Source organism: Mauremys mutica, chromosome 8 (genome assembly GCF_020497125.1).
Source record: "Mauremys mutica isolate MM-2020 ecotype Southern chromosome 8, ASM2049712v1, whole genome shotgun sequence".
In the NCBI taxonomy this organism is placed as follows: domain Eukaryota; kingdom Metazoa; phylum Chordata; order Testudines; family Geoemydidae; genus Mauremys; species Mauremys mutica.
In genome coordinates this window covers 55,719,644-55,735,442 of record NC_059079.1, presented here as the reverse complement: position 1 = coordinate 55,735,442, position 15,799 = coordinate 55,719,644, and the positions used below count along the sequence as shown (strand labels likewise).

General features: G+C 48.4%; 1 protein-coding gene across 5 annotated transcripts in view; it reads left to right on the top strand.

Moving 5' to 3' along the window:
- Window positions 1-15,799, top strand: part of NPL (N-acetylneuraminate pyruvate lyase) — a 119,212-nt gene that overhangs the window by 83,147 nt on the left and 20,266 nt on the right. For 2 of the 5 annotated variants that reach the window (XM_045027678.1, XM_045027679.1), the window contains one exon: window positions 13,757-13,825. In XM_045027678.1, the coding sequence (XP_044883613.1) occupies window positions 13,761-13,825 (65 nt within the window). In that variant the 5' untranslated portion in view covers window positions 13,757-13,760. Of the gene's footprint in view, window positions 1-11,888; window positions 12,021-13,756; window positions 13,826-15,799 lie in introns of those variants that run through there. The other 3 variants (XM_045027676.1, XM_045027677.1, XM_045027675.1) reach the window with 3 other exon arrangements.

Sequence of the window (15,799 nt, the reverse complement as noted above, 5' to 3'; positions counted from 1 at the left end):
CTCCATCATGTTGTGCTGCTGTATTAGTCAAGATCTAAGAATTTTCTTTTGGAACTAGTAGGTCATGTGGAGCCTTAAAACTGACACACACAGTCTGAGAACAGCATCAAGCTGCTGCTACCCCAGCCCTGGTCCCTCTCCCGCCCTCCAAACCCCTCAGTCCCAGCCCAGAGCACCCTCCTGTACCCCAAACCCCTCATCTCCAGCTCCACCCCAGAGCCCTCACTCCCCAACCCCCTGCCCTAGCCCAGATCCCCCTCTGAACCCCTCAGTCTCAGCCCAGAGCCCCCTCCTGCACCCCAAATCCCTCATCCTTGGCCCCACATCAGAGCCTGCACCCCCAGCCAGAGCCCTCACACATACATGCACCCCAACCCCCTGCCCAAGCCTGGAGCCCCCTCCCACACCCTTAACCCCCATTTCTGGCCCCACCCTGGAACCTGCACCCCCAGCCCAGAGCCCGTACCTCCTCCCACACCCCAGCCCCCTGCCTCAGACCAGAGCCCCCTCCCATACTCTGAACCCCTCGGCTCTACCCCCAGCCCAGATCCCCTTCCTGCACCCCAAACCCCTCATCCCAGGCCCCACCCCAGAGCCTGCACCCTCAGCCGGAGCCCTCACCCCCCTCATGCACCCCCATCCCCCTAAGCCAGCCCAGTGAAAATGAGCGAGTGAGTGAGGGTGGGGAGAGCAAGTGACGGGGGGGGGGGGGAGTGGAGTGAGCAGAGGCAGGGCCTCAGAGAAGGGGCGGGGTATGGGCAGGCCCTCAGGAGGGGCGGGGCATGGGCAGGGCAAGGGTGTTCAGTTTTGTGCCAGTAGAAAGTTGGCAACCCTACTCGTACCATCGTTACAGGGCAGAGTGGAGGATCTTGAAATCTTGACTGTGTTTTTCCAGAACGTAACAGAAATCCAATCATGTTAAGATTTGACCCTGAACTCCGAATTTCCTGCATTTGTAATGCTTGATTTGGGGGATAATTGTATCATTCTTTGTGATGTTTGTTTACCTGTAAATTACTGATATATCTTCTGTTTTAACGATAGTTTATACATAGTTTTTCCCCCTGGAAATAGAAAAAAAATAGAATCTGAGTACAAAGCCACTCATATATGCTCAGAAAAAAGTAACAGAACCTTCTGATCAGAGATTCTCCTTATCACCATTTCTAACCCTTTCACTCATTAACAGGGAGTTGGGGTGGATAATCTGCAGAGGAAGTGACACCTAGTGGTGTATGTTTTTACAGCAAGTCAATTTCCTGGAAAGTTTTGGTCCCTCTCATTGCAAAAGGCTGATTTACTATGTATCAGAGTTCTTCCGTTTATTTTGCATGAAAGCATTGCTTAACCAATGAATGACTAAGCAGTGTTTAATGTGGCCATCTCAAATCTGTGCCAATGAAACCTTAATTCCACCCCACCATGTAGTGGGTATATATCAAAAGAGGTGGCAGTCTAAGGTTGCAATCATGTCTCCCTTGGCATTGTGTTTTTCAGCTCCTCTAACTCCAGAAATAAAAATGCCCACATTTTCCCATGCCATGCCCTGTGCTTGGGAAGAGCTCTGTCAAAATTCACAAAGCCACCACCAAAAGCTATGTCTACACTACACTACAACTTCTGCTGGCAAAATTTATGTCGCTCAAGGGTGTGAATAAGTGACCCCCGTGAGTGACATTAATTATACCAGCATAAACACTCATGTGCACAGACAGCGCTATGTTGGTGGGAGAGCTTCCCCTGTCAACACAGCTTCTGCTGCTCAGGGAGGTGTGTGTTTTGTGCTGACGGGATAGCTCAGCATAGAGCACCTTCACCAGCCATGCTGCAGTGGCGCAACTGTGTCAGTACAGCTGCACTGCTGCAGCGATGTACATACAGACTGGCCTAATACCACCTTTAAAAAAAAATCTACCTTTGCCACGATGTCTACAAATCACTGCCTCTGGCATTGGGTCAGCAGGAGACTACCAATGGCTAGAGACCACTCTGACTACCAACATGATTACCAGTGCAAATGCTCCTCTCTCTACTGTTATCTTGTCCTCCCACTTCGACCCCCCATATTTGCCCTGCTTGTCTGTCTGTCTTCACCTGCTATGTATTTTCTAAATGCTAGATTGGGAGCTCTCTGGGGCAGGACTGCCTCTGGCTACATCTACACTATGAGCTGGGTGTGATTCCCTGTTTGCGTACGCATATCCCTTGTATCCTGGACTCTAAAATTTTCTTCACAATTTAGAAGTGCTGAGCCTGCAACCCATGGAAACCGCATTTAGAGGAATTTTTGCTTGGTTGTCGTTTTTTGCATGTTGCGCAATTCATTTAAGCCGAATCTGAAAAACAAGCTATGGTAATTTAAGTTTGCTCACCTCAGAGATTCATGGCAGCCCTCAGTTTGGCCACTTTTGTGGCTCAAATCTGCCATTCACTCAGCTAACCTCATCACTGGCCAGCATGGGGAAAAGGAAGAAGAACAATCCCTGCAGTCTCTGTTGATCCACCAAGTGGGTCAGGGAACAGACCAGAGACCTTCCTCTCTGGTGGAACCCACAGTCCAGGTCAACTCCTCCTATGTTGGACCAGGAGTTGGGAGGTTTGGGGGGAACCCAGGCCCACCCTCTACTCCGGGTTCCAGCCCAGGGCCCTGTGGATTGCACCTGTCTAGAGTGTCGCCTGTAACACCTGCGTGACAGCTACAACTTCCTGGGGCTACTTCCCCATAGCCTCCTCCAAACATCGTCTTTATCCTCACCAAAGGATCATCCTCCTGGTGTCTGATAATGCTTGTACTCCTCAGTCCTCCAGCAGTACACTTTCCCACTCTCAATTCCTAGTGCCTCTTGCTCCCAACTCCTTGCACATACCTCACTGACTGAGGTGAGGTCCTTTTTAAACCCAGGTGCCCTGAATAGCCAGCCTGTCCTAATTGATTCTAGGAGCTTCTTAATTGGCTCCAGGTGTCATAGAATAAAATATCAGGGTTGGAAGGGACCTCAGGAGGTCATCTAGTCCAACCCCCTGCTCAAAGCAGGACCAACCCCCAACTAAATCATCCCAGCCAGGGATGTCAAGCCTGACCTTAAAAACCTCTAAGGAAGGAGATTCCACCACCTCCCTAGGTAACCCATTCCAGTGCTTCACCACTCTCTGAGTGAAAAAGTTTTTCCTAATACCTAACCTAAACCTCCCCCACTGCAACTTGAGACCATTGCCCCTTGTTCTCTCATCCGGTACCACTGAGAACAGTCTAGCTCCATCCTCTTTGGAACCCCCTTTCAGGTAGTTGAAAGCAGCTATCAAATCCCCCCTCATTCTTCTCTTCTGCAGACTAAACAATCCCAGTTCCCTCAGCCTCTCCTCATAAGTCATGTGTTCCAGCCCCCTAATCATTTTTGTTGCCCTCCGCTGGACTCTTTCCAATTTTTCCACATCTTTCTTGTAGTGTGGGGTCCAAAACTAGACACAGTACTCCAGGTGAGGCCTCACCAATGTCGAATAGAGAGGAATGATCACATCTCTTGATCTGCTGGCAATGCCCCTACTTATACAGCCCAAAATGCCATTAGCCTTCTTGGCAACAAGCAGGGGCAGCTCTAGGCACCAGCAAAGCAAGCAGGTGCTTGGGGCAGCCCATTTGCAGGGGCGGCAGCCCACAGGGATCCAGCCTGGGAGCTGAGAACCAACAGGGGGCCCTGGGAGCTGTAGTTCCTTGGTTAGCTCCCTACCTATAGAGCTAGCCCTGGAGTAGGGAAAGAACTACATTTCCCAGCATTCTCTTGGCCACGATCAACGGGGAAGGGAGTATGGTAGCTGAAGCCTCATGCTGCAGCTTGCTGTGAATGGAGAGCTCACTGCTAGAGCGGGGTGGCACTGTGAATGGGGAACAAGTGTGCCCAAGGAGTAGAGGCTTTGCCCCAGATGTCCCCTTCAGAAGACATCCCCAGACTGGCTTAGGGATACTGGTGTGACCTCACCTTGCAGCCCCCAAAGAAGGAATAGGGTGGACTAAATGGACAGAGCCCCTCTCTATCTGAAGCCTAGCAAGGGAGGTATGTGGATCCCACTAGAATTTAAATTGAAAAGTAAGGGAGGGGAGGCTCTACTGGACCTGGGCAGCTTTAGATACAGTACCAGGCACTTAGGAGGATTTCCACTTCTGAGCCATGGAAGCAGAAACTGACTTTTCCTTTCCAGATTTAGCTAATATTCAGAAAGGGAATCTAGCACCTGCCTTCCAGATTTGAACACCACAAAATTCAGGAGTGCTCAAGCTCGGTTTGGGCAGCTGTTACTTCATTTCTCCCAAATCAAATATACTGATCCACTGTAATTTGCTGTAGAAAAAGTAGGATAAAATTGAGAAAGAAATGCTTCCCAGTGGCTTTTAGGACTGGAATTGCTATTTTCAACAGCCATTGTCTTTTTTTTTTTAGTTTTATTTGTTTAAAAGGAAGACAGTGATATTGCATTGGCAAATTCCCCATAGAAACAAAGAGTGGAACAAAAGAATAATAAAGGCCCCTCAACTTTTCCTCATTTATGGAGGACAGTCTTATAATATGCATCCAGCTATCCTCCAATCACACAAGCTGAAAATTGTTCCACTTTACTGCAGTTCTGTAACCATATGGGAACCAATCCTGTCTGTGTTCTGTGCACATCCAAAATTCCTGCTGAATGACCTGCCCTGGGAGCGAGTTACCAGTGACCCAGGGCTGGGGCGGAAAGAGGGTGCGGGGGGGGGGGGGGGGAAGAGCCCAGGGCTGGGGCAGCAGAGGGTGTGGGTGGAGGGGGCAGAGCCCAGGGCTGGGGTGGCAGGGGGTGCAGGTGGTGGGGGGAGGAGAGCCCAGGGCTGGGATGGCAGGGGGTGCGGGTCGGGGGAGGAGAGCCCAGGGCTGGGGCAGCAGGGGGGTGTGGGTGTGGGGAGGCCCAGAGCTGGGACTGCAGGAAGGTGGGGGGGGAGCCTAGGGCTGGGGTGGGGGCAGCCAAAAATTTTTTTGCTTGGGGCAGCAAAAAACCTAGAGCTGGCCCTGGAAACAAGGGCACACTGTCGACTCATATCCAGCTTCTCGTCCACTGTAACCCCTAGGTCCTTTTCTGCAGAACTGCTGCCTAGCCATTCGGTCCCTAGTCTGTAGCAGTGCATGGGATTCTTCCGTCCTAAGTGCAGGACTCTGCACTTGTCCTTGTTGAACCTCATCAGGTTTCTTTTGGCCCAATCCTCTAATTTGTCTAGGTCCCTCTGTATCCTATGCCTACCTTCCAGCATATCTATCACTCCTCCCAGTTTAGTGTCATCTGCAAACTGTCCTAATTAGCCTGCCTGCCTGCCTTAATTGGTTCCAGCAAGTTCCTGTGTGTTCTGGAACTGCCCCTGTTACCTTACCCAGGGAAAAGGGACCTGTTTGTTCCAAGGGCTGAGATACCTGCCTCCCCTCCTTTGAGGCTGTTCTGCTGGCTGGTTGCCCCCCTGGCTGCTGCTGCTGCTGTGGGGAGGACCCTGCTGGTTTGACCCTCAGAGGGGAGTGCGAGGCCCCACTTTTTCCATCATTTTTGGGGCCTCCCTTGGCTGGGTTGCTGCTGCCCTTGCTGCTGCTGCTGGAGCTGAGGAGGAGGCCCTGCTTTGTGGAGGGGGTTTGTAGCATCTTTGGTAGGTAGTAGGTTGTAGGTGCCGCTGTAGTGGGGAACTGGAGAAGTGGCATAGAGCCCTCCCCCAGTCTGTCCACTCCCTTACTGCCACCACCACCACTCCCTCCACCTTCCCAATTACCATCTGGCTCTGTTCTCTGCTCCCCAGCCCAGCAGTTTGCTCTGTCCTTTTTCCCATCTGGGGACAGTAGCAGCAGTGAGCAGGCACTTGTTTTTCGGGCGCCCGTGGGTGCACGTTTCCTCTTCCCTCCCTTGGACTTGTCCCCCTCCCCTGCTGCATTTGGCTGGCAGGTCCCCTTTTCCCCTGCTTTGCCCCCTGCCCTGTCCTTGCAGCTGCTTGCCCCCTTTCCTTTTGCTGCCTGTCCCGCCTGTTCCCCTTCTACCGCCCTGTTTGCTCTGTTTTGCTTTTTGCTCCTTGATCAGTTTGTTTGCCCCGCCCTTGTCCTGTGGTGCAGGCATGGTTGCCAGCCCCATTTCCTCCCTTTTGCTTCAGTTGCTTTTGAACCCACCCTGGTTTTTGCTCCACCCCTGTGGCGTACTTGCGCTGACCCTCCCCTTCATTCCAATTCCTTGCTTCTTGCTCCCCCACTCCTGGTTTGCCCTCTTTGCTTGCGTGCCCATGTCCCTTTCTCAGCACCTGAGACCCCCCTGCCGCCCACTTTATCATTGAAACACCAACAGACCATGACCATTGGCAAGCAGGATCAAACCTGGGACTCCTGGGAGCTAAATGCATGAGCCTGTACTGCATGAACCAAAAGCCACATGTTCATTAGCTAAGGCTGTAGCCGACTCATTAAGCTCTAAGTGGTCTCGGTGCCACTAGTTGGGACAGAACACCACACCCAGGAGATGTGTGGGTTGCATAATGTGAAGTTTTATATCAGGTAATTCTTGGGGCTGCCTCAGTAAAATGGAAACAAGTAATTGTTTTGTAGATAGCTGTATAAATATTGCTACCAATGTTAAGGCGGTGATGCATTTTGATTATATCACAGGGCTTTGTATAAGTCAAATAATGTCTGGCCTTGGCATTCTGGAGGGGCTGGACATTGGTGCTGTGTGCATGGAGAGGTGAGGATGATCCTGAAAGATATGCGTGTGTAGCTCCCTCGCTACCTGTCCTTTGGAAAGCAATTAGCACCTTTTCTCTGTATTTCATACAAATTATGAAGGCGGTGTGGGTGGAAGGTTCTGGACTCACCTTCCTGGAGAACTGGGCAGTGATCTCTCTGGGCTCCTCCACTCCCTGGACAGGCAGCTCTAAGAAACTTTAAAGCAGTGGTCCCCAACGCGGTGCCCATGGGTGCCATGGCGCTCGCCAGGGCATCTATGTGCACCCGTGTACTGGCCGATGGACAAGCAGCTGCTGAAATGCCACGTCATCAAGAGGTGTCACTGCCAAAATGCTGCTGATTTTCAGCACCGACACTTCTTGACGTTGCCACTTCTCGGCGGCATTTTGGCGGATGCTTGTCCGCTGGCCACGGTCCTGGGTGGCTCGTCGTCTGGCACCCGCCACCCAGAAAATGTTGGGGACCACTGCTTTAAAGTGATGATTTGGGTGAGTGTGCGTGTTTATGCTGGGAGATTTGTGTTGATTTGTGAATAAGGGGTGTATGGAGTTATTGTGTGGGCTGATTGTGGTGGTCCTGCTGGTGGCTATGTCTGGGAGTGTGAGTTGCATTGGGGAGCTTGTATTGAGGCGTACAGGCAGCAAATCAAGCTGTGAAAAACTCTGGCAGTTGGGCCAAGTAATCTACCATCTGTGCAGACTGATTCATTACCACCAGCAAAATTGTTGCATGCAAATTACCTGTAAAGGAAAGGTGGCGATTGGTGAATTATCTCTGATATCACCATGATCTATCACTGTTGGCATAGATCAGTGGTCCCCAAACTGTGGTGCAGTGGCGTGGAGAAACATTTGTGGGGGGTCAGGGAGGGAGCATCACCCAGCCCCACTCTAACCCAGCTCTGCCCTGGCCCCGGCTCCGGCTCCCAGCTACAGCTCCACTCCTGCCACCAACCTCCGCCCACAGCCATGGTTTCGCTCCTGACCCCAGTCTATAGGTACTGACTCTGTGGGTGCTCTGGGGCTGGTGCACTCATGGGGAAAAATTAGCAGGTGCTCCGCACCCACCGGCAGCCAAGCTCCCTCCCTCCTTCTCTCACTCACACCAAGTGCACCACGTCCCAACTTTTCCCCCTCCTTCCCAGCGCTTCCCGCACCACCACCACCCCGCCGCCTAACAGCTGTCTGGCGGCGCTTAGTACTCTCTGGGAGGGAAGGGGAGAAGCGGGGACACAGTGCGCTCAGGGGAGGAGGCGGAGAAGAGGCAGGGGCGGGGACTTGGGGAAAGGGCATGGAATGGGGGCGGGAAGGGGGCGGGGCTGGGGTGGGAAAAGGCAGGGTGAGGCAGGGACCTTGGGGAAGGGGTAGAATGGGGGTGGGGCGAGGGCAGTGCAAGGATGGAAAGAGGCAGTGCAGGGGCGGGGCTAGGGGCAGGGTCAAGCACCCACCGGGCAGAGGGGAAGTCAGTGCTTATGCCCCAGTCTCACCCCCACCATCAGCCCCTGGCCACAGCTCCATTCCCAGCCATGGCTCCATTCCCGGCCCCAGACCAGCCCCCAGCTGCAGTCCCAGCCTCAGCCCCCTTGACCCTGTCCGTGCATTCCTCCTCCACCCCTGCTCCCGGCCCTGGCTCCTGCGGAGTGTGCTGGGGGGGGAGGGAACTGAAAAGTTTGGGGACCACTGGCATAAATAAAGACATGCCGTACTGTTTTTTTAATCTATAGATATAAAACTACTTTGAATGTATACTTAAGGTGGTTTGTCTATAAAATAATATGCAAGTTGGTTTGAATTTTATTCCTGATTTAAATAAAGATTTAAAGATTTAAATAAATATATAAGACATTGCTAAACGTATATTGGTTTTGTAAAACGCTTGATAAAGAAGTCTACATGTATGCTCCTTTTGATTAGCATTTTACCTTTAATTTACCTTTATAATATGTTTCAATAAATAATTCCATAAAAGACCACAGAGTACAAAAAAATCTTCAGACTGGGTCTGGAAAAAAGTAATGGAATTTAATATTTTATGATGTATGATTCCACAAAAAGTCACATCATTTAAGAATGCCTTGCAATTGGCTCAGCATTGGTGTGGTATGGGGTTGTTGCAAGCTCACAGAACAGGATTTTCTGTCATTTGGCTGGTGAAAATCTGTGGGGTGAGGTGCTGTTCTCTTTTCTTTCTTTGCCTTTTTTCCTTTCTGTGCTTTTTTTATTTATTTTTTTTTAAATCTGGTACATGTCTGAAAGGTGGCTGTAGAATCATTGTGCCCAGTTCAGTGTTACTCATTCTAAGGTTATATAATACATATATTTTTAGGGCTGTCGTTAATTGCAGTTAACTCATGTGATTAACTCAAAAAAATTAATAATGATTTTAAAAATAATCATGATTAATCACACTGTTAAACAATAGAATATCAATTAAAATGTATTAAATATTTTGGATATTTTCTAGTTTCAAATATATCGATTTCAATTACAACACAGAATACAAAGTGTACACTGCTCACTTTATATTTATTTATTACAAATATTTGCACTGTAAAATGATAAACAAAAGAAATAGTATTTTTCAACTCACCTCGTACAAGTACTGTAGTGCAATCTCTGTATCATGAAAATGCAACTTACAAATGTATTTTTTGTTACATAACTGCACTCTAAAACAAAACAATATAAAACTTTAGAGCCTACAAGTCCACTCAGACCTACTTCTTGCTCAGCCAATTGCTAAGAGAAACAAGTTTATTTACATTTTTGGGAGATAATGCAGCCCACTTCTTAAATACAGTGTCACCTGAAAGTGAGAACAGGCATTCGCATGGCACTTTTGTAGCTGGCATCGCAAGATATTCATGTGCCAGATGTGCTAAAGATTCATATGCCTCTTCATTCTTTGGCCTTCATTCCAGAGGACATGCTTCCATGCTGATAATGCTCATTTAAAAAAATGCATAAATTACATTTGTGACTGAACTCCTTGGGAGAGAATTGTATATCTCTTGCTGTTTTATCTGCATTCTGCCATATATTTCATGTTAGAGCAGTCTCGGATGATGACCCAGCACATGTTCGTTTAAGAACACTTCCACTGCAAATTTGACAAAATGCAAAGAAGGTACCAATGTGAAATTTCTAAAGATTGCTACAGCACTCAATCCAAGATTTAAGAATCTGAAATGCCTTCCAAAATCTGAAAGGGACGAGGTGTGGCGCATGCTATCAGAAGTCTTAAAAGAGCAATACTCTGATGAGGAAACTACAGAACCCAAACCACCAAAAAGAAAATCAACCTTCTGCTGTTGGTATCTGACTCAGATGATGAAAATGAACATGCGTCGGTCTGCACTGCTTTGGATCATTATCGCGTAGAACCCATCATCAGCATGGACACGTCCTCTGGAATGGTGATTGAAGCATCAAGGGACATATGAATCTTTAGTGCATTTGACATGTAAATATCTCACAGCACCAGCTACAACAGTGCCATGCAAATGCCTCTTCTCACTTTCAGGTGAGATTATAAACAAGAAGCAGGCAGCATTATCTTCCGCAAATGTAAACAAACTTGTTTGTCTGAGCAATTGGCTGAACAAGAAGTAGGACTGAGTGGACTTGAAGGCTCTAAAGTTTTACATTGTTAAATACAGTGTTTTTTGTACATAATTCTACATTTGTAAGTTCAACTTTCATGATAAAGAGATTGCACTACAGTACTTGTATTAGGTGAATTGAAAAATAGTATCTATTTTGTTTATTACAGTACAAATATTTGTAATAAAAAATATAAAGTGAGCACTGTATCCTTTTTGTATTGTGATGTAACTGAAATCAATATATGAAAATGTAGAAGACATCCACAAATATTTAAATAAATGGCATTCTATTATTGTTTAATTTTTTAATCACTTGACAGCCCTATTTTTTTTCTCTCACTTCTCTTTTGTGGCCTTTGCAATTATTTAACAACCATTATTTAGAATTGTACTATCTTCATAAAAAGCATTATTGCCTCTTAAAAATTAGGAACATCATGAAGCCTATATTTATTCCAATTTATTTTAATGTTTCCAGTAAGGCTAAATCATATAAAATTTAAGTCTTGTTTTCTGCACAATGGCAGATGGCACCAAAATATACATATATCTAAAGAAGGATAGGGTAGGAGGGACTTCCACAACCACACAGCCAACTCGTTTAAAAAAAAAAGGGAGGGGGGGCGACAAATGAAGAAGGGCATGGAAGGAAGCCTGTGCAAAAAAATACATAGTGATGGGAACACCAGAAACAGATTTCTTGTTCAGTGTTCATGGATGAAATTTTGTAATAAATTAAAAACAAAATTCTCAGGTAAAAACTGCAATGAGATGAGTTTGAGAGTACATATTAGCCATGCAGAGTAAAGCCCCTTGTGAGGATTGGATCCTTATTCCATATGTCAAGGAAATGCACAGTTAGGGCACCCAAGCCATGGGAATGCTGCAGCAAGATGTTTAAGGACACGCGGGCTTGGGGCGGCATGCCCCCCGGGGGGGGGCGCTCTGCCGGTCGCCGGGAGGTGAAATGTCTAGAGCCCCCCCCCCCCCCGTTTAAGGAAATCAAATCTCTGCAATCGTGCAATCAAAACCGATCCGTGCTGGCAGCTGCCGAGCTGTGATTGTCCTTCTCTCTTCCGCTTCCTCTCCCGAGCGCCAACATTTCTTCCACTCCGCTTCACCCGCTCCCCAGCCAGGACTGAACACTATCAGCAGCACCAGCACCAGCAGCAGCAGCAAACCATGTAACTAACAGACCTGCGCCGACCGGCCCCGGCTCGTTCGCTTGTCCAGCAGGGCAGCGCCCATCATCCGCACCCGGGGCGGGGGTCGGGCTGTGAACGCTGGCAGGACCCACCGTGGGGGTTCACACACGGGTACCGTGGGGCCCCAGTCCCGACTAGGACTTTGGCCACGCCCATAACTTGACAAGGAACCAGGTCTGCAATGGGCAGTGGGGGGCCCGCCCGGGCCTTTAACGCCGCGGCCCTGGGCACGGAGCCGCCCCCCTGCGGCGAGGCGCCGTTTGCTCGGGGAGCCGGTCCTGCGGCTGGGGGTGACGAGGGCAGGCTTCGGGCAGGGCTTCAGCTGCTGTCAGTGAGCATGTGCGGCCCCTCCACGCATGCTCAGCAGCACAAGGGAAGCCACAGCGGCTCGAGGGGGCAGAGTCAGACACCAGCTCAGCCCCGTGCCGAGGGCCAGGGGAGGGAGGCAGCGCGGTGCGCCGGGCACAGGGGCTCGCTCTGCAGGTGAGGACAGACTGACACAGGCCGGGGGGGGGGGGGCAGGACAGCAGACTCATTGCCGGGGTGGGGGGCAGGCTCTGCAGAGCTGGGGAGGGCTGGCAGCTGAGAAACTCAGCTTCTTAAGGGGGGAGGGCAGACAGAGCGGCTTTCTGAGAGAGACTGAGGGGTGGTGTGTGGGGCTCACAGGAGGGGGGACTGAGTTTCTGAGCCATGTGGTTGTAGCAGATTTTGTCTCCATCCCCTGTAAGGCTGGTGATGCTGTTATCTCTGGGCTGGAGCTGTTCACCCAATGTGCAAATCAGCATGTTCTCAAGAGAGCCTGTGCTGTGTGCTGTTATTTCCATACTATGTGTACTCGGGGCAAAACCAGTAGCTTTGCATTAACAGGACTCGCAATCCACTCTGTAGTTGAGTAGGGGTGCCAGTGCCATCTGCTTCTGCTGAATTGAATCTTTAATTTATAGAAGAATTTAGTTTCTAGCCCCTATGATTGTGAAGACAACCTCCCAAAGCTGAGCCAAGTGTAACCATTGCAGCGTTGAAGTCTTATGTTCTCAGACATACCACTCTGGGTGCCTCCAATACTGCTCAGTAATGCCAACCAGACATGTAACTGGGACAAACTGGATCAGTTTTGTTTTGATGCTGTAGACAAAGTTGGAAGCAGCAGCAGAAAAAGTCATGGAGGAGAAGGCACCAAAGACAAAGGCTGGGAAAGGGGTAGCATAGTAGAGACCTCACTGTCCGGCAGGAGAAGAATTCTCCTTTTCCCAACCTTTCCAAGAGGAGAGAGAGGCTGAAGGTGGGACCAGTGCCATGTTTGGAATAACAGTAATGAGAGTGGTGGGTTAAGAGAAGTAGAATTGACCAGTCTCAGCCCTGGTCTACACACAGGCCCTGGTTCGAATTAGGGTACGCGAATTCAGCTACGTGAATAACGTAGCTGAATTCGAACTACCCTAGTTCGAATGACTTACCGTCCAGACGCCGCGGAAGCGAACTCCGCGGCTCCAAGGTCGACTCCGGCAACTCCTCCTGCCGCGGTGGAGTACCGGAGTCGACCGTGGCGCTTCCGGAGTTCGAACTATCGCGTCTAGATCAGACGCGATAGTTCGAACTCCGAGAAGTCGAACTCGCCGCGTCGACCCGGCGGGTAAGTATAGACGTGGCCTCAGAAGTGACTTTTCAGTCACTTAATTTCCCATGATTTCCAACCCAAGCAGAAGCTATAGTGCTTTTCAGGGATTCTGTCCATATGAAATGTAAAGTTTGGTGGCTTAGTTCCCTTGATAAAAATGTGCTTATATTTCCCCCCCTTTATATTGTTTGACGTGCATCTTTTCCACTCCCTCCCCAGACCTAAAAAATGGTGTTAGAAATTTTGCTTCCAGAAATTCTCTCTTCAAGCAGAGACCTCAGACATAATTACTGTCTGGCCCAAAGGTGAATGTTTTAGGAAGTGATGCACATGTGAAAACAGGAGATTCAAAGAGAAACTGCCTTTGAACTAGAACTGTATCGAGTGTTACCAATCTTATGCTCAGACCTTGCCTGCTACAGTAACCCTGTCTTTACAGGTCCTCAGAAAACTGCACAATCTGTTTTTCTCAAAAGAAACGTACAAAGTCCACTTGTTCCAGGCTTTGCCTGTAGGGCTTTGTCATTAACAGAATTTACTCAAAATATATATGTCTCTAGTTGAGAGAAATTTTGCTTGTCTTTCTGACTTCTCCCAACAGCTCAATGGCATCGCCAAAGAGATTGCAGGGTCTCACAGCAGCTACAATCACTCCAATGACTCCAGATGGGTAAATATTATCTCTCACCACCGAAAGGGTTGCTGTCAATGTCAATTAATGTATTGTGAACTTTTTCCCAGAACATTACATTTTCCTACTTGCTTTTCAACTACTTTTTTTTTTAAGTTAACTTTCTAACAATGTTCAACATCCCAAGACGACAAAGGTTTGAGAGGGCTTTTGTTTGACTGACAATCCCCTTCCTTACAGTCCTGCAATACTGGGAGCAGAGGTTAATTTTGTGGTGGGCAGCTTACTCAGGAGAATCTAGGCTGGCTCTCGGGAGGAAAAAAAAACCAGGTTGGTTACACTGTAAAAATGGAGTTGCTCAACTTTACCTGCCATTGATAAGTGCTTTGAGATCTAGGTTTGAACAGTGCTATGTCAGTATTTACGCCACTCCTTTCTACTTGTAAACTGAGAACATTTGATCTGGAGTTATTGAGAGGCCATAAATATGGAATCCAATCCTGATTATTCTTATTATCACAAGCAAAATAAAGACTGTCCCTTTCTCTCTTTGGTTGGATAAAGAGAAAGGGCAAAGTAACATCCACCAGATGCCATTTAACAGCCTGCATCCTGTAACTATGAAGGATGGTTTGCTCAGCCACTTCTTACAGTAGTAGAGTGTAGTTCTAAAAGTAACTTGTATTTTTAGAGTACCCAGAAGTTGTTCATAGTGCTTCCCTTCTCAAAAGCACTTAGTTTAATTACCAAAAAAGACACAATGGATTACAGCAACAAACAATTTGTCAGGAGGCCGTGGCAGAATTAAAAGAAAGAGGCATGAAAGTTAGAACTACACCATGATGTGCTGACACTGGATTGTTATGTGCACATCTAAATGATCCTGTGACATCTTTTGGCCTATAAATATCCATATGTGTACATCACACTTCTTTAAAATGCATTTTTAAAAATTGTTTTATAATCCCACACGTCTTTAAATCGGGGTTAAGGTTGCTGAAATGAGCACCCAAACAGTGGGCCTTGAGGGCACACGGGAACAGGGAAGTGTGGGTGGCTTCAGTCTCTTCTCAGGGGACATGGGAGCAGTGAGTGAAGGAGCATTAGGTGACTCTAGACCTGCTCAGTGTGTTGAGAGCCCAGACCATGCATTCAAGTGGCCAGCAACACTGGTAAATTGAGTGGGAGGGAGGGCAAGCAAGGTTTCAGTGTGTGTGCTGGGGGAGTGTAACTGGGTGGCTTGCTCTTAAGGGCCGGATGGAGGTCCTACAGTTAGTCACCCCAGATTATGAAGGAGTCACACCTAGGTTGAATCAGGGAAGCAGGATGCCGAGAATGGCTTCAGCACAATATTCTGTGGTCTCACATGCCTCCCTATCTCCCCCACTGCTGGGGGTGGGGAGGTGTGCTGGAGAAGAGCCCTTATGGCAGCGCTCTGTTTGCGAGAGAGACCCCCTGGATAGGAGATATTTTCCTCCTCCCTTTAAGTCCCCTTTATACTGCCAGCGTGGTGTAAAGTGATCTTCATGTAAGGGAGAATCAGGCCCCGTCTGCCACTCTGACGTTGGCTCACTAGCCACATAGTCAGAATAACTAAAAGGTTCTCCTGGTGACTAATTTAAAATCTGAACCTGATAGAGATGCTGTGATTACACATGCTGTCTGTCTCACCAGTTTAAGGACAGCTAGACAGTTAGCATTTTGAGTCACACTCCAATGTCCAAAGGGAACTGTATGGCTGACCAACAACACTACATATTTCATCTTGTTTGGGAACTCTGCATTTTTCCCCCCGGCAGATATTGAATTGGGAGCTCAGATTTTTTTTTTTTGGGTCTTGACCCAAGAGTGTTCCATTCCAATCTTAATTCTCCTTAAACTACAATGTATAATACAAGAAGTACTTAATAATCTGAGCATGGTAGAGCTGCTGGAAATGAGCCACTGTATTTTAATAGGGCAGAAAAAACCCCCACAAAGCATCTTCAGTAGCAGAGATAAGTGGCTGTGTCA